The sequence below is a fragment of the Mastigoproctus giganteus genome, chromosome 9, assembly GCF_048544385.1.
Source record: "Mastigoproctus giganteus isolate SK-2022 chromosome 9, ASM4854438v1, whole genome shotgun sequence".
NCBI lineage: Eukaryota > Metazoa > Arthropoda > Arachnida > Uropygi > Thelyphonidae > Mastigoproctus > Mastigoproctus giganteus.
In genome coordinates this window covers 124,621,860-124,641,191 of record NC_143583.1, presented here as the reverse complement: position 1 = coordinate 124,641,191, position 19,332 = coordinate 124,621,860, and the positions used below count along the sequence as shown (strand labels likewise).

At 36.0% G+C, this 19,332-nt stretch overlaps 1 protein-coding gene across 2 annotated transcripts in view; it reads left to right on the top strand.

The window, feature by feature from the left end:
• LOC150080704 (circadian locomoter output cycles protein kaput-like) overlaps nt 1-19,332 on the top strand; it is a 320,717-nt gene that overhangs the window by 288,590 nt on the left and 12,795 nt on the right. For both annotated transcript variants that reach the window (XM_090381907.1, XM_090381906.1), the window contains 2 exons: nt 10,884-11,034; nt 17,916-19,001. In XM_090381907.1, coding sequence (XP_090238033.1) covers nt 10,884-11,034; nt 17,916-18,996 — 1,232 coding nt within the window. In that variant the 3' untranslated portion in view covers nt 18,997-19,001. The remainder of the gene's footprint in view (nt 1-10,883; nt 11,035-17,915; nt 19,002-19,332) is intronic.

Sequence of the window (19,332 nt, the reverse complement as noted above, 5' to 3'; positions counted from 1 at the left end):
CTTGAGCGTGTACAGAGAAGGGCAACAAGATTGGTGAGGGGAATGAAGGGATCCTCTTACCAAGAGAGGCTTAAGTTCTGCAAATTGCAGTGGCTGGAGACTAGGCACCTGCGCGGTGATCTGATTGAGGTGTATAAGGCCTTGAATGGGTTGAGCACGCTGAATTCTAATGGGATCCTTCCACTTGTTCAGATTACGAACCTAAGGGGACATAAATTCAAATTAAGAAAAGACAAATGTAGATTAGATGTGCGGAAATTTGCCTTTAGCCAGCGGGTGGTTAATTGCTGGAACAAACTTCCATCTGTCGTTGTGGAAGTTGATAGGTTGAATAAATTTAAGGAGGAACTGGACAGGCATTTGGAGGAAATGGTGTGATTTTTTTTTTTTTTTGGCTGATGCTGCATAAGCTCATACACTTGCTTTCTTGCATCAAATGCCACTGCTACTACTACTACTACTACTATTTTCCTGCTTTGTCATCGATTTCCATTGTCTTCAGATTAACGAGGTTGGAACGATTTATCAAATCCATTTGCTTTGGTCTGTATGTAATCTTAATTTCTTTAACATGGTCACCAGAATAAGTTGAGCCTCTCTATAACTTTGCTGACAGGAGGATTTTACTTTTTATTTTTCAGACTGAAGGTGAGTCATGTCCTATTTTGCCACAAGTCAAGCTCCAGGCAGGGATTAACTTGGAGAGTGCCTGAACTTTGGACTGAGCGAGCACTTCCAGGAAAGCGTTGAGGGTGGGGAGAGATTACCCACAACGTAGTGTCCTAGAGCAATGAATGCCGTTGCTCATTCAAGTGGGAAATGTGGACATTTTAGTTGTTCTGTGTATAATTATGTCCAGAATAGCAAAATTAAAATCAAAAGTCACAGAACTGTTGGGACACGAACAGTGCCCTATTTAGAAACACACAGGGGTCACCCTCCCCATTCAAAGCAAAACACATATTTCTCTGTCACCGCACTTAAACCGCAGTGACAGAGAAATATGTGTTTTGCCACCCTCTCCAACGTTAGAACAATGCCGCCATGGTGAGCTGACACATTGTTACCAACCTTGAATCAAAAACAGAGTTGAAATGTACTAAAACACCCAATAAAAAGAGAAACCCATCTCACCACTGTGATCCACTGATGAATATTACTCCTTGGGTACATAATTTGGATAACTGCCTTAATTAAAACACATATTCTGAATTTTTGCAGAGCAGTGGACATAATGTTTTTGTCAATCGGTTCATGTGGTTCCCCACATATCTGCTTTGAGTACTCTGTGATGTATGCACAACATTGCAAGGCCAGTCAATGTGGGTTATGTGTGAGTAGTGTGTTGTTTGACTGGCCTCTTAGTTACTGGGAGGCTCAATCACCATGGAAGGAGCCTTTCAGCATTCTTCCACTGGCACAAGGAGCTGGGCCAGGAAGGTATAAGGAATGCCTGACGGGCTCTCTCTCCACTTGCAAAGCAAGAGAGGAGAGAGGCCAAGTTAGAGGAATGGAGCGAGTTGAATAGGAAAGATAAGAAAAGGGGAAGGAAGTAAGGGTAGGCAGAGCGGAAGGCCAAAAGGCCAGGGGATCCCACGCCTGTCAGTTGACCATCATTGGCAGAACCCCTTCAATGATGACTCATTGAGGGTGGTTAAAATCCTGCCTGGGGAGTATCCCAGGCCAGCAAAAGAGCCCAAAAGCATCTAATCCCACACCAGTGGAGAGGCAGCGTCAGCAAAGGAACTTCAAGGAGGAGGTGAAGGCAGGAATCCCCTGCAGAGAGAAGTGTCGGCATCGGCAAGAATCTCTGGTGGAAGCTTTTTCAAAAGAAATTGAGAATCACCCAGTGAAGTCTTCTAGGAGCAGCAGAGAACACGTTGGAGCGAGCATTGCTGGAGAAGATGAAGTTACTGTGGATGGACAGGGAAAAATTAGAGGCGGCTCTCGAGTGACCACATAATAGAACTTGGTGATGTGATTGCAATGGTGCATCCTGTGGGGCACAGAATCATTACTGGGATTGGTATATCCTTATGGCCGACAAGTTATTTAATTTCTGGTGTGACTGACAGTGGGGAAGCTAGTCGACAGAATGAGCTGCAGTTGTCATAGGTGTGCCAGTTGGTGGTTGTGAGTGAAAGCAGCATCTGTTGAAGACCATGGTGGCATAGGTCAAGAATGCTTTGTAGGCTTCTTCTGATTCCAATATCCTATCCTCTGGATGGATTGTGGTGCATTAAGGGCCAGTAGAAGCTGGTTGCAGAGGTCAAGATAGATCGGACAGGAATGCATCACGTGGTTCCAGTCCTCTGGCTCTCCACAGATGCAAACAGCATCATCAGCCAGACCAAAGTCGAGAAGACACCTTTTAAATGATCCATGGCCAGTCAAAAGAAAGGACATGTAGACTTTAGGATAGAACCAGTTGCAACGTCGTTTGTTGAGGAAGGTAACATCCAGAATAAAGAGTAGTAATGAACTGTTGATGAGCTATTCCATCGTGTCTGCCATAGAGAAACCAGTTCAGTCCACACACAGGTCATCTCATGTTTGATGTTAGTGTCTATATGCATTTTAATGGTGAGTATTTCAACCTCTTTATTCTTCTTGATGGCATGAGAGAGGCCGAAGTATATGACATGTAGATCTAGAGGTAGGCATCCATTAAGAACTTGTAGTGCAGCGGTTGATGTGGTCTGACACGCACAAGTCACTTGCAGCATCATAAGCCGCTGGACCTGAAGGATCAGACGTTGCATTCTTACTACCATCATCCTGTTATACAACACTGCGGCGCCATATGTGACAATGGGAATAAATACAGCTGTGTAAAGAAGATGTAAAACCCAGCCTTTGAGACCCCAGTCTTTGCGGGTGAAGCGTGCTAGCATGGTAATATAGGCTTTAATTTTCTCTTTGATGGAACATAGGTGGGGAATAACAGTTTCGCGGTCATCCAGTGTAATATCTAGATATTTGACAGCGTGTTGGGTTTTGAGTGATTGCCCTTTATAACGGATGGTTAGAGGCCTCCTCACATCCAACTTTCCTTTCAGTAGAAGGGTTTTGCTCTTTTCAGTTGACTGAAAGTTTGTTGTTCTCAGCCCACTCGGAAAGGGCATACAGTACTGCACTGGCCCTAGTATCTATTGTAGCTCTCGTGGGCCCTTCAACGACGATGACAAGGTCGTCAGCATAAGAGGTTTGTGTAATGTTGGGATATATCCTCAGGAGCCAGTCATCCAGGATCATATTCCACACTCCTGGACCAAGGATGGAGCCTTGGGGACAGCCTCTGGTAAGTTGCCTGGTGATGGAATGGAACTGTGTTTTGATGGCGAGACATCAGTTAGAGAAGTAGCTCTTGAGGCAGTTGAACAGATTCTGAGAGCAATCAGTGACCCTGACCCTCTGTAGGATGGCTGGCCACCAAACGGTATCAAAGGCACCCTTAAAATCTATAAAAATTGCAAAGACATAACTGGCCTCAGAATCTTTTGCAAGTTTCAGAATTGTGGTCAGAGCATCAATTGCGGGTAATTCAGAATTTTTTTTTTTTTTTTTGGCTGGTGCAGCATAAGCTTCAGGCTTCCTTACACCATATTGCTAATAATAAAGGTTTGGACAAAATGATGGATACTCTGATGTAGACGGCTGCTGTACTTCTTCATGTATATCAAGTTGATATTCATCAGTGTCTTCATCTTCATCAGAGTGTACAGAAAAATGGGCAGGTGGTTCAGAAATAGGTAGTACTTCACTGTGAGGCACGGGTCAAATTGCAGATGTATATATGGGTACATCACTGTTCACTTTTTCTTCATTGCCATCCCTTTTCTAATAGGAGGCACCATACAGAAGTAACAGTCTGTGACATGATTTGTTCGATCCCTCCATATCACGGGCACTGTAAAAGGCATAAAACATCCCTTCTGATTCACTAACGCATTGAGTTTTGATGAACAGGTGGTTCAGCATATGTGTGGAGCCCAGTTCTTGTCCCGGTTACATACTTTACACCCAAAGTACAAGATGTAGGCCTTTTTTTTTATGGCTCGAGTTAAGGGACTCTTTCTTGAAGCTAATGTGACTTCTCCACATGCGTAACAGAAGTCATCTGGAGTATTCACACAATTACGGAGCATATTAATCTTACTTGACACAAATACCGAGTAAAAAATAGGACTCTCTCAGAGAATAACTGTTAACTGAGAACAAATCACCCAGTACCTAACCGTATTCGAAGATTACTGCAATTGAGTTGAAGACGCATTTCAGGCAACAACAGCTTATCACTTGATGCAGAGCGAGACAACAGTTCCTGATCACGTGATAAGAGCATGGTGGTATGGAAACTGCAGTGTTGCCATATGCTTTGCTGAGAGTCATAGCTGATAATGTAGAGTAACTCGCTAAGTCCCCAACTGTAACTTACAGTCCCCAACTGTAATTCAAAAACAAGAGCCAATTGACAAATTTTAATGTGATTTTCGTGTTGATTAGCAGCATAAAACTAGTCAAGGATGGGTATTTTCATTTTCGTAACATTTTACATGTTGACCAGTGTAATCAGATAAGCTCCATCAGGTAATTTCACTTCCAATTTTCATAAAATCATTTAGCTCTGAATTAGCTATACAGGGTGATTCAGGAGGAATAGTAAATATTTTGGGAGGTTATAGTATCGATTATTCTGAGTAAAAAAGTTCATATAAACATGTGTCCAATTCTTAATGGATACGGAGATACAGCTTTTTGAAACTGGAATGTACAAATCTATTATGAGAGGTATTAAAGAATGATAAATGACTTATTGTTTGTATTTATTTCCTTTTTTAATGATACAAAACACAAATAATTGACAATTTTTTTTACAGTTCGCAATAAATGTTCAAAAATCCCGCCACCAACCTCAATGCACTTTGCAACTCTTGTGGTAATATGATGTATTTTCATCTGAGGTCGTCTTGGCGTTCCTTTATAAGGGCAGCAGTATCCAAAATGCGAGCGAGCAATTCATCTCTTGTATTCACCATTCCTTTGTATACTGCACTTTTCATCCATCCCCACAAACTAATATCTAATGGATATTTGGCACCCAATTAGATATTTGGTGGTCCCGTTCTTTGGTGGCCGATCCATCATTCTGAAAGTACATACCAATCCTTGTAGCCAAGAGAACATCCTCCAATAGTAGTGGAAGTTCATATTGCAGAAATTCTAGGTAAATGGGCCCCTGTAAGACAATTTTGTAACACAATGGGTGCAATCAACTGATTGTCGATGATACTGCACCACATGTTTACAGAAAAGTGATGTTCAAAATTTGTTTCTACAGTGGCAGGTGGATTTTCGTCTGACCACCTATGAGAGTTATGGGTGTTGTTGATATCATTATGGGTGAAAGTAGCTTCATTGCTGAACAGTATTAATGGAATTAATTGGCAATTAGCATTTACCCATCAACAAAATTCCAATCACTGGGCATAGTCTCCTGGTTGAAAGTGTTGAACCCGCTGTATGTGAAATGGATACAAGCCGTGCTCATGTAATGTTCGCCATACTCTTGTCTGTGGAACACCGATATGTATAGGAATTCTTCATGTGCTAATAGTAGGACTACATTCTACCAACCGAAGAATGTGTTCTATTTCATCCACATTTTTTGTTAATTTGCACATTCAGAAGAAATATGAGCGCTAGGACTGTACCAGTCTGACACAGTTTGATGTAAACACTAGTAAACACTCTTGAACCAGTTAGGAAACTGTCAACAGTATTCTCTACAAGCAGCAGTAGCACTTCCACCACAAAAACCATAGACAAACACCATATCAGCAAGTGTGAAGATGTGCGGTATTCTTAACAACACTTCCAATACCAAACAGCATCAGTTTATAACTGCTTCTTGGTCACATCTGATTTGGGGAGCTGTATATTCGAGTTTCAAACAGCTGTATCTCCATATCCATTGAGACATGTTTATGCGAACTTTTTTACTCCGAATAATCAATACTACCTTTGTAATATCCGAAAATATTTCCTATTCTTTCTGAATCACCCTGTATATCTGGTATTTGCACCCTCTCCTCCCCCCCCATAACTAATAGCATTCTTCATATGTGAATATAGGGGAAAAATATTTATTCACTTTTGTCGGCAACCTATAAAAGATCATCAATATTTATGCTGTTCATTTCCAGTGGACCAATGTGTTTCATCTTTTCTCTTTACTACATTCTTTGCATTCTTAGCCAGAGACTTTCCTTAACAATCTGCCTTAGAAACTAATGCGTAACTTGATTGCATTATAGTTTATACTTATTATAAATGTATGTGTTCCCTGATAATTTATAATCATCCCATGTTCCATGCATTTTTCTGGTTAATAATCAGTCTTTTTCAGCCATCTGACATTCATCTTAAACAGAATCTCTTAGTTGGTATAAAATATAAAATACTTAGCAGCCTCTGTAGTTAATTGCTGAACATTTAGCATTTGCATTTGGTAATAGCATTAATTCATCCCATCAAAAATAATTTAAATGCTGTCTTTGACCATTATAATTACATTTGCAGAAGCAAAATCCATTCTGTGTATATCTTTTACCTTCTGACAGGCACTCCCCTGGATAAAGTATGCCAGAGCTGTTTTTTTTTTCTAATTTAAGGAAAATCTGTGTAACATCAGTGTCAGTTTATGAATTCCTAAAATATAGTGGTTCCAATTTATCTGCATCATTAATTGTTTGTTATTGAAGAATTTGGTCATAAAAACTTAGCGTCATTTCCTTAAGTCTATTTATGCATATTAATTATCTTGTGTTGAAAAACAAGAATTTAAAATCAGCTGCACCTTTCCCTTTTCCATTCAATTACGAAGCACTGGCTTGCTTCAGATGTTATTTACATCTCTCAGTTAATGCCTCACTAATTGCAGCATGTGGGATATTTGAATTTTCAGTTTCTTTCAGATGACAGTAAAGATAAAAGGAGGTTTTGTCTTTAAAATATACACTATCAGTATAAAAAATTATATATATTCACGTTTGTGTTCACAACAGATAGATAATAAGGGGTGGCAAAAAAAAAAAAAAGTGAATAAATCAATTTTTTTTTTAATTTATTCACTTTTTGAATGCATTGCATTATGCAGAATAGCATGCTGAATTTAAAGATTATAAAATTGCATACCTGATCCCCAGGTGCATCTTTCAGTTAGAAGCAAATTTGCCTGCCCATCAGAGGTTACAACAATCTCACATCAATACGCTGTGGCCATTGCCACCTATGTACAGGTGTTTTTTTACATAGTTTTGAAGGAGTGTAATCAGCACCAGAAATGTTTTGTTTGACGTAGAGTGACCAGATGCTTTTGGTGATATCCAGGACGAAACAAGTTTAGAATGGAAAAAAACAGGACATTTTCCAAAAAAAAAAAAAAAAATTGGACAGTATTTTATTTTGTGATATTCTAAAATTCAAATTAATATGTTTACAGAAGAATATATAAACAACAATTAATTGAAAAACAAACAAATTACATATTTCTTCAATAAATAAGTAATATTACAATGAAACATAATAGTAACAAATAGTGCTTTAAATCATATTTTTTGCATTATATTATGCATTATTCTGCCTGCCTTGATAAACTTTTCATCATTTTAATCATGTTATAGAAACTTTTACTTATTAAATTCAAGTTGCATTTACACAACATTATGGAATGATGAGTGTCTGCAGTGTCAGAAGTGTTCAAAGCCGCTAAGTGGATTTTCTTATTTATTGATTTGAAATTATTGTTTTTCTAAAACTTTTGATTTAAATTTAGTAGTATAGCATTATTTTTTGATTTTCTGATTAATCTGGTGTATTTATTCTTTACTCGGCTTTGTAATTGCATAAAAGTATCAGTAAGGGTATCAAATCCACATGTTACAAGTTGCAGCTCCGCTGAATGAGAACTTTTATAGCCATATTTAGCCCTTTATTGACCAATTGTTACATCAAATTATTTTCTATAAGTAGCTTATAGACCTAATCAGGATCCTTAGTTTATTCTGTTAAACTTTGATATTTGCTTTTGCTGGATCCCTAGCCATGTTGGTATCAGAGGCAATGACTTGGCTGATGCAGCAGCAAAATCAGCAACGCCACAAAGTTGCATCAGTTTGTCAGTCCCCTATACAGACTGCAAGCACTAATCTACAAAAAATTATGCACACATTAGCAAGAATCTTGGAATGGGTGCCCTACCAACAAGCTAAACGAAATTAAGCCTGTAATAATGCATTGGCATTCTAGTCAGCGCAGGGTTCGCTGGAAGGAAGTAATTCTTGCTCAACTATGCATAGGACATTCTCACCTGATGCATTCATATTTGCTGAGGGTTGATGATTGTCCTTTGTGTAGACATTATAAAGCAAACTTAACTATTTGTCATATCTTAGTAGAAGGTACTTTTTTTTAGTAATGAATGCCGTTTATGTTTTAGCTATCTGCCTGAACCTTATACACTCAGGCAGATTTTATCAAATGATGACAATGTGTCAGATATATTCAGGTTTTTACAACTGATTAATTTATATAGAATTATTTAATGTTTAAATATTATAATGTTTATAATATATTAACTAGATATGATATTTTATTACCTTAGATGCTGATGTGCCATAAAACACCTAATAACCAACCATGCAGATATGAGGGATCCAAAATTTGAATATATGGGGAGTACAATGTGCACAGACAGGACAGGAAGGGGGAGGGTTAGATTATTCTCTTAGTTGAGAACATAAAATCGGGAAAGGCTTCTGTCCTGCAAACTGCAGTGGCTATAGACTACGCACCTGCAAGGAGATCCGATTGAGATGCTGCCACCTAAATGTGGGAGAACTTGTTCAATGTGCTATCACAATCTGGAAAAATATCAACATTCTGATATCACCAGCATTCCAAAAATTCATATGTCATGGTTGAAAATTAAAAGTTTGGAATTCATTGCTAAGAGCAAACATTCGATTTTGTGTGTAGTTGTCAATCTGAACAAGTTTTAAAATTTTATAAAAGTTTATTTATATACGTAAACTAACATCAGCACAAGCAAAAAACAAATAAAACTGTATGCCGAGTCTATAAACAAAATTAAAGGGTTGGTTTCTGCAAAGCATTCGATCAGTTTGCCAATATTGAATAGGTTTTAATTTCAGCACCTTTACATTTATACCACTCATTGGCTGACCGCTTAAGAATGACTGCTCGTATGCATTATGGCACACCACTATGTCATTTTACGCACATATGCACTGAGGTAGTCAAAGTGTTAAGGCTTTGTATGGATTGAGTAAGCTCAGTGCTAACCACCACATGAGGCAATATAAATTCAGAGGAAGGATGTTTGCAGAATTTTGCCTTCAGGCAAAGACTACAGTGTGGCACTGCTGTTATTGACACTACACAGGGAGCCATTGATTATGTTACCAAGTCATTCTTTATTGCCTATTTAGTACTGTACTGTACTGAAAATTTGTTTCTCTGTTAACTGCCTCAATATGGAAGCTCATTTACTATAAGAAATTGGCAATCTCAAAATTTACTTCTTGAGTTACTTTTCAGTAACTCAAGGATTGAGACTATGTATATAAAGTGCTTAGCATCATAATACACAGCCATTTCTGAGTAAACAGAAAATTTTTAAGATGGCATCGTTTTAGGTTATATCTCATATTGTGAATACCTTCACAACGAGTTGCCATTATATTGCACTACTTCGAATAAGTAACGCTTCACCTAAGGAGAAGACTAATGTTACTTATTCTCAGATAGGTACCACCACCCAGACAGCACCGTTTCAGGACTATTTGGCCCTTCTTCAGTGAGTGGGTAGGTACCCAAGTGATGCAATGATGGCAAAAACAGTTATGAAGTATAACTCCACAATATGAGAGATGCCTGATGGTGTATGATGTATTTAGACTAAGGCGCATTTAGGGCTAGAGCCTCAAGCTGCGAACAAATTTAGGCTATGTATATAAAGTGCTTAGCATCATAATACACAGCCATTTCTGAGTAAACAGAAAATTTTTAAGGTGGCATCGTTTTAGGTTATATCTCATATTGTGAATACCTTCACAATGAGTTGCCATGATATTGCACTACTTCAAATTAGTCTTCTCCTTAGGTGAAGCGTTACTTATTCGAAGTAGTGCAATATCATGGCAACTCGTTGTGAAGGTATTCACAATATGAGATATAACCTAAAACGATGCCACCTTAAAAATTTTCTGTTTACTCAGAAATGGCTGTGTATTATGATGCTAAGCACTTTATATACATAGTCTAAATTTGTTCGCAGCTTGAGGCTCTAGCCCTAAATGCGCCTTAGTCTCAAGGATTGAGTTAATTAGTATTCCTGATTAATTCAGTGAATTGTTTTTATCTAATGAAGATAATAGATTCTTTGATTTTAAAATGTACATTTGAGAAACAATGTGCATTTATGTGTAAAATGTATATGTATTAATTCATGTCTTTATAACCCCATGCACATAAATTTAATTTAAGTTTAAGATTTTATACTCAGTATATAAACTAACCTTAATTTTAGCTGACTTTTCAGTGCTTCAAAGGGTATATGCTGGAATAGATGTTATTATGTGAGAAATTATGCTGAGCTACTGCATTTAACCATATAGGCATTTTCTGTTCATTTTCATTAAGTAGAAGAATAATTTATTTATACAAAAAATTATTAATGTCTTTTGCATCTTTTTGAAAGTTTTTTTTCTTAAATTATATAGATGCACTGTGTAAAAGTAATAGTATTTCAAAATTTAATACAAACTCTTTATATATATATAATTTTCCATCCCTTCTAGTGTTCTCGAGTAAAAATGGAACCGGAATGATAGTGTACAGGTTGAAAACTAGAAACCAAGAAGTTGTATATTTGCAGAGCACTGGCCATCTTCAATATGAAAAATCATCTCATCAAGTAGACCATTTTGTTTGCATTAATAAACTTTTGCGGTATGTAATAATATTCTTTAATATCACTTACTATTTTTAATATCCAGAACATTAAATGTTTTTTTTTTGTTTTTTTTTCAAATAAAATATGTTAAATCAAAAAAAAATTATAATTTTCATGAATTGGAATGCACCTATAACTCAAAGCAGTTTCAGTAATATCTAAGAGATATTACATTTTTATCATTAAGGAATGAATATATTCACAATTAAGATTAGAATTGTGATTCCTTAATTATATGAGCAATTTTAAATACTTAACCATCATTTAATAGACAGAACTAAGCTTACTAAGACAACAGGATTATGCTAGGATTAAATAGTGATATTAATTTTGTAAAACAAGAAGCCCTAATTTTAAACTGTCATATTTATTAAATTTACAAAATCATACTATGCAGCTAGCTGGAGCAGTTTTTCTCAACTGGAGAACTGCTGGTCCACTCTACAGGGTGAGTGATATAAGTTACTTTACACTTTTTTTAGCCAAATATCAAATCTTTAATTTTTAAGCCCTAAATGCTTTTTGTTGTTTCAAGATTCTCCTACTTCCTATCATATTTTGCAGAACTTGTACAGATCAACAATCCACTCTACTCTCCCGATCTGGCACCAGCAGACTTCTTTCTCTTTCCCAAGGTGAAAGCTGCCCTCAAAGAAAAGAGATTTTAGGATGTTGAAGATATAAAGAAAAATGTAACTGCCAAACTGAACGTCATCCCTTCACTGACTCTTTTCAGGAACTTTTAGAACAGTGTAATAAATGCATGCAGTCAATTGGTGATCACTTTGAATAAAAATTAGAACCATTTTTTAGCTCCTTCACTTTGTGTTTTTTTATTGCACCAGTCTGGGAAATTTATTACCACTCTTCGTATATAAAGTTGAACATTACCTTTTGAGCAGCACAAGATGGTGGCAGATATTCACTGTTGTTGTTGGGGTCATTATGTGTTGGGTTCTGTCAGTAACTAAATAAATAAAAAGAGGAGGGATCAGTCAGACTGTAGTGAACAGGAAGGAGAAAGGTTGAACACTGGTATTTCTTCACACACACACATTACAGAATCAGAGTCTAAGAACTGGTAAGAAGAATCAGTTTTAAGTTCTAAGAGTGACTTGGGCTGAAGTCAGACTGACCAACTGGTCAGTCTGACTTCAGTGATAGGAATAATCATTGAGGCATTGATCAGACATGCAATATAGTCTCATTTAGATAGAAATGGAATTCTGAATGAAATACAGTATAGTTTGTAAAGGGAAGTTCATGTTTAAATAACCTGACTGTTTTGACTGAATCACTTGCAAACTGGATTCAGGAAACAATTTTGACATATTTACTTGGATTTCAGCAAAGCATTTGAATCAGTCCTGCACGAAGGGTACTTTACGTGGGCATCCCTCGACATGGGCACCTGTACACACTGAGTGGACCTCTCAGTGATGCTGCTGGTCTTCCAGATTAGCATGACTGGGATCTAATGCCCATACCTTGGTTCCAGGGTTACATTGTTAGAATCTGGCGTGTGCAGCCATGCTGCGCAACCCGTGGAATTCAGAAAGGGAGGATCTTGGTGGTTGAAGCCTCAGCCTTGATACACCACTTTGGCCCCTGCTTCGACAAGGCAGGTAATTCTTACTGCTAGGGTCAGCTGCGTTCCAATAAGTCTCCCTCCCTTTGGTCCTGGGACGGGATCAAGGTGTATTGGAAACGTGGGTATGGTGCTCCTAAGCGAACTTGGCGTCCCATTTGTGTATGCAGTACCTGCTAGTTCACAAGTGGGTGTCCCCTAGTAGGACTCTGTGATGGGTGAGGTACTTAGGACATCAGAAAATTTTATCTTACTCATGTGAGTAATTTAAATTCTATTTCTTCTGGGCCCCCAACAAGGCCCCTAGCTAATCGATATGAAAACACCTCTGTAAAAAGAGCCAGAACTGAGGATACACCACCATCAGTGACATCTCTCTTCCTCATTCTCCATTCCACCGGAAAGCAGTCAGTTGGAAAGATGTCACCCTTCTTTATCCAGAAAGGATTAGAAGGGTTGCCAGGATCACCTAAATCTGTAAAACGACTGCATTCTGGCAACCTTTTGGTCGAAGCTACAAATAAGAAACAGGCGGAAAAAATCCTGAAAGCCACATCAATACGGGGAATACCTATTAACATAACCCCACAAAACTTTGAACTCTTCACAAGTTGTCATTTCAGAGTGGGTCCTTCTTGTCTCCCAAGAACAGATCTGCTCTGAATTGAAAGAACAAGGATAACGGCTGTCAAAAGAATATCAATGCAAAAGGATGGGAATCTCATCCCTACCCGAGTTCTCATCCTAACGTTTAACATCCCACGGCCTCCAATTTCCGTCAAGTAGGGTACTTAAACTGCCCAGTGAGGATTTATATTCCAAACCCACTGAGGTGTTTTATATGAAAGAGCAAGAGGCCCTACTTCTTGCTCTTTTTTGTAATTTCGACGGTTGACCCTTGACAAAGACATTGTTTGAAATCACGAGATTTTCAGCAATAAGTACTTTTTTTTTTTTATTTTCCTTTATCTTTCCATAGTTCCAATTTTCATTTGGTAGCTTATTTCCTATTCTCATCCTCTCAAACAGCCTATATATCCATTATGGTCATTGGGTTCCTTCTACCAAAATATGCAGTGTCTCTATTTGAATATATTTCAACTTCTTATAAATGCAATATATATAGTATGGTCCTATGTCAGTTTAACAAAATTAGTGAGTCCCAGGAAGATTACTATATAAGGGAACATTTTGGAATCATGAGTAAGATTCTAAGATGTATTCCAGGGTGACTGTGGGGCAGGAAAGTTATAATTAGTGATTCTCATTAGAAGGGAAGTCCCCCAAGGGATCACTGTCGTTTTTGATTTCTATAAATGACATTGACAAAGGGCTACACGGCAGGATGTCAAAATTTGTCAGTAATGTAAAAGATTGAGAGAGTGGTTACTGATTAGTGCAAAGTAGTGATCCTTCAGAATGACTTCAGGGATGGTCACAAATATGTGGAAGCTATGCTTAATGCAACAAAATGCATGGTCTTACACTTAGAGAATAACAATCCCAAATTAACTTGGGGGTTGCTATTCTTAAGTGCACTTTGTCAGGCCAAATTAAAAATTGTTAGAGGAAGAAAAGGATTTGGGAGTTATATGGTCAGACAAAGTCTCTGAATAGTGGAGCCAGGCCCCAAGGAAGGCCAGTGGCATATCAAACATTTGCTTATAAAGGCAAGGGGGGGGGGGAGTCATAATTTCACTGTATAAGGCAATTGTAAGACGATACTTAGAAAACCACATCCAAATTTAGAGACCTTACCTAAAAAAGGACATTAAGCCTCTTGAAAGGATCCAAAGATGGGCAACTTACTTGGTGAATTTTGCAAAAGTGCACCCATATGAAAAAAGATTTTGTGTATGTGGAGCTTGAAAACCAGACTCCTTAGAGGGGACCTCATTGAGATCTATAAAACTGAGAGGTGATAGTAAAATGAATGAAGGTATAATTTTCACTGTTATAAATTATTACAGAATTAGAGGCCATAAATTCAAATTACGTGTAAAGATATTTAATCTGAATTGTAAAAAGTTTTCTTTTAGCCAGCATGTTATTTATTGGAATAAGTTGGCTTTGAATTTCCCTAGGCTGTGGGCCTCATTTACCCATGTAGTTGAGTTACGTTTGGGGAAATTCATAGGTCAGCTGGATAGTTACATACATGAGGAGGATAATACATAGGTTGTTTATTTTATTTTCAGTTTTTATAGATATATTTATTTTTCATTTCTATATATTTTATTATTATTTACTTTTTTTTGGCCAGTGCAGCAAAAGCAGATGGCTTCCTTGCACTCTGTGACTAATACTAATACTGTAAGAGCAATTTACCAAGAAGTAAATTTGTTTGAACAATTAATTTCTCTATGAAATTAAACTAATATTAATAAAGTAATACTGGTATGAAATTTACTTCAAAATTTAAATTATACAAATTATTTTTGGTAACCTGACATATTGCCTACCCTTTATATATATATATATATATATATTATTGGAAACAATGCAAATTTAAATGAACAATTTACCTTTCTTAAGCAAATACAAATATATGATTTACAAATGGTGACAAATTGGACTGATTTTGTATATAAAAATATAACATAGGAATAGGCACATTTTGGCCCTAGTTGCCTTTGTGCCCAAAAACACCAAGACCTTTGTATATAATGTAAATTGAATAGTATAAAAGGAACAATGCTAAAGCCAAAAGTAAATGTACAATATCAAAGGGGAGAGGAAGAAAATTACTCAGTGTTTTTTGTTAGAGTCAATATATATCATTTTGTTAGAATCAACAATAAATAACTTTTTTCAAAAATAATGTCCTTTTGTGATCAAAGAACCCAACATTTTTAAATTTTATTATTAAACAAATAAAATTACATATAGTAAATGTTAGTTCATTGGAGTCCTTAGAATTCTGCTTGGTGTATTGAATTTTATAAACTTGAAAATGAATGAAGCTATTCTTTTCATGTTCATATTTTATGTTTATAATGTTTTGTTTTCAACAGGTAAATAAAAGTTTTGTAATGATTTATAATGGGAAATGAAAATGTGATTGTTTTAAATAAAATTAAATTTAAGAAACACTTGAACCACAAAATAAATACAACAAATTAATTAATGATGTTAACGGGATTATAGGTAAAGCAAGATGCTGTTCTGCACCTATAAACCACCAGCACTTTTGAACTGATTTTCATGAGTTCACAGATGCTGATGTCCCTTGAAAATGTAGTGCTTGTGGGTTCTTTCTTTTTTATGGTATTTTTATTTCAGTAATGTTTGTTCTTTGTGCAAGGAGCCATGATTCACTCCCCTGAAGGAGAGCGTTGCTTTAATCCTCCTCTTTTCTATTTTTCATTTTATTTATTTATTTTTTGTTTTGATATAGGGTGGTTAGGTTCATATGAGCAGAATAACTTCTGATTAACAGCATTAACTGATTTGCTGTATTTACTTTGTGGTTCAAGTGTTTGTTAAATAAGTTAAATTTTGTAAGTTTTATATAGCAAGCATATAAAAAACATTTTTAAAATTGTTTTTTTTTTTTTTAATTTTGAATTTTTATAAAAAAATATAATTAAATTAACAAGTATTGCAATTCATTAGTAAAAGGTCAAGCAGAAACCAAAAACTTCTTTCAAAAAAAAAAAAAAAAAAATTGGGATATTTGTCAGAACAAGTGCCTGTGTGTTTCTTCAGGATCATGAATGCCAGGTTAAACCCCTAGATTTTTGTCCAAAAAGAGGATAGTCATGTTAATTAATGATTCCTCATTTATTATAACATGTCTGCACACACATTGTTTCCTATGTGCCTATTTTAGAGATATTTTCGTTGGCACATTTTCAAAATTAGCATCTATAATTCTACCTCTTTCATCCAAAAAAGTCTAACACTTGCTTTAACTTGTCAATGTCCATTCACAGTTCAATTCTATTCCTGCCAAATTAACTTTATAGAATAAGTGAAACACTTCACTGCTTGTAATTAATTATACAGTGCATCCTTGATATAAAACACATGTCATGCAACAACTTTAATATTTTCATTATGTGTAGCACGTTATAGCCAAAAAAAATTTACCAATTTTTTCCAAGTTCCTTTTTTAACATAAATACACTTTACTTAGTAAATAATACTTTATTTACTAAAAGACAAAGTATTAAAGAATATATCATTCCCTTTACACATTCTACTAATACACAATGCTGTTATAATACTTACATTTTATGCATCCATTCTGAAATAGTCATGTAATTTAGTTTGCCAAAACTAGTGACAGCATTTTTTTTTTCAGTTCTTCATTGTGGTCAGATTCAATAAATGAAGATGTTCACTATCACTCTGACAGTCTAACCACACCATCACCTCATTAATATTTTCAAGCACTTTGTTCATTTCTGGTGCTATTTCCTTATATGAGTCATCCACATTATCTTCTGAGTCACTCCCTATGTCATTGGCCTTCTCTTTGTTGATTGTTTTCCCACTGTTCACAGACACTATGATTTCTTCCTTGCTCAGGTAATGCACAACTGGAACTTCCATATCCACCCCAATTCAACAGCCAGGTCATTGCCTCAAGACTGCCACCAAGTATGTTACAAACAGCCTTTGCTTCTTATTCTAAAATGCTGCTAATTCAAGGTTATTATTAATAATCTTGTCTTTTCAAGCAGTTTTCAATTACTGTTGAGCTTATCCCATGCTAATCCAATATTGTACGTACCATCTTTCAGTGTTAATGTTTTCAGAAATTCTAGAACACGAATTTCTGAGTTCACAAAGCCAGCAAGTAACTCACCACAATAATAGACAATAGGCTTTGAAGGCCCTGATCTGTGGACTGAATTAGTGCAGTTGTGTTCCTTTGCAGAAATGCATCTCTTGATCTTGCCATCTTTCAATTTCATGACATCAGCCAAAGGTGATCCAACAGTAACAGAGCCTTTTCTTCAAGTTTTTTGGAAAGCAAATGGCATCTCATCAAACTCACTTTCAAACCATGAAGCAAAAATATCACTCATCATCCAAGCATTGGAGCTATATTTATAAATCATAGGTAGAGATTTCATGTTGACATGCTTAAAACACCAGGGACTTCGATTTTTACTGATGCACAATAGCTTTAGCTTGTGATTTCCAGTCTTGTTTGCACACAGTAATTTTCTCTTGGTTAGTTTTCATGCCCACTTTGTTGGGTGCCTTTTTATAATGTGCAGTTTTCTTTTAATCTTGCTTTTACAATAATCTTTCCTACTTTTTTTCCCTCTTAAACAGAGAAGAAGAAGGAGCGCTGGAACTTAAGAAGTTTGTTGAACGCTTTACACCACACATAAGTAATGATACAACTAATTTGCTACTTAAAACCATAAACTGTATGCCTGACTTTGAGCTGCCTTCTCTATCAAGTCTTCCAAGTTCATCTGACCAGAGTAATGAAAGTACAAATTTTGAACAGAATGCAGTTTGTAGTGACTCTCAATCAGTTGTCACTCTTCAAACAGGGAGAGAGACACTTCCTTGTCATGATATTGCAAAGAAAGAAGAACCAGAACATACTTTGAATGCTTGTCCTGCTGAAAGCATACCAGAGGTAGAAATGATATCTTTAATTACTTCTGATAATATACCTTGTACTAGTTCTTTTGAGATATCTGGAGTAGATTCATCCTTGACAAATGAGCTGAAATTTTGTGTTGATGGGGAAAGTAGTAATGTGTTAAAAAAAGAGAGCTTATTATGTAACCCAGTCTTGAAATGTGATAGAAAGAAATTAAAAACATCTGTGACGTTTAATTCAGATATTAAGTCTAAGACAGAGCACATTAAGGAAGAAAAGCAGCAATCCCTTCATAATTTTATTGACTACAGTGTTGTTTCTACACAAACAAAATCAAATGGTGTTTTATCACAACCTTCAGAATATCTTTCTTCTGTAAATGGTGCTAAAGCTAGTTCTGTCAGTGCAAATTCACCTTGTAAAGAGATAGTTGATGATTTAAATTATAAATTAACCATTTTAAGCTCCACAGAAAGCAACAGAACAATTGCTTCTGCAAAACTGGATGCGCTGTGCTCCAATGGTGATATTAATGATATGTTTCAGACTACAAATTTCAGTTTTGAAGACTATCTTTCTGATCCACATAGAAACACTGCATCAGATGGTGAATATTTAGCTGAGGATTCTTCTCAAAATGCTCTTTTGAATGTAACAAAACAACTGATATTTGACTTTCCAACATTGTTCCCATCTTCTGAGAGAAATACAGAAATTTACAATCATAATCCTATAAATGGAGATGCCATTAGTGATGAATTACTAATATCCACATCTTCAATATATAGCAGCAGTTAGAAAAGGTAAATTTTGCTTTATTTTTGAGGATGATTTTTTATGTTTCTTTGAAGTAGAATTTTAAATGCAGCCTCTTTAATTTTATACAGTATTTCACCATTATATTGTAACATATACAACCATATAGTTTGATTTTGCTAATAAAATTCAAAATTTTTATTTTGAAAGATTTATCCTCACCATGCACAACTAGTTCTAAAAGCAGTGTGATGTTTAAAAATTGTTAGTCCAGTGAAGTTTTTAAAGATTAAATAAATCTGTTCTATTTTTTAACAGGATTTTATTAATTACATTAAATTTTGTCATTTTGGATAATTATCTTTTTATTCTGATAAT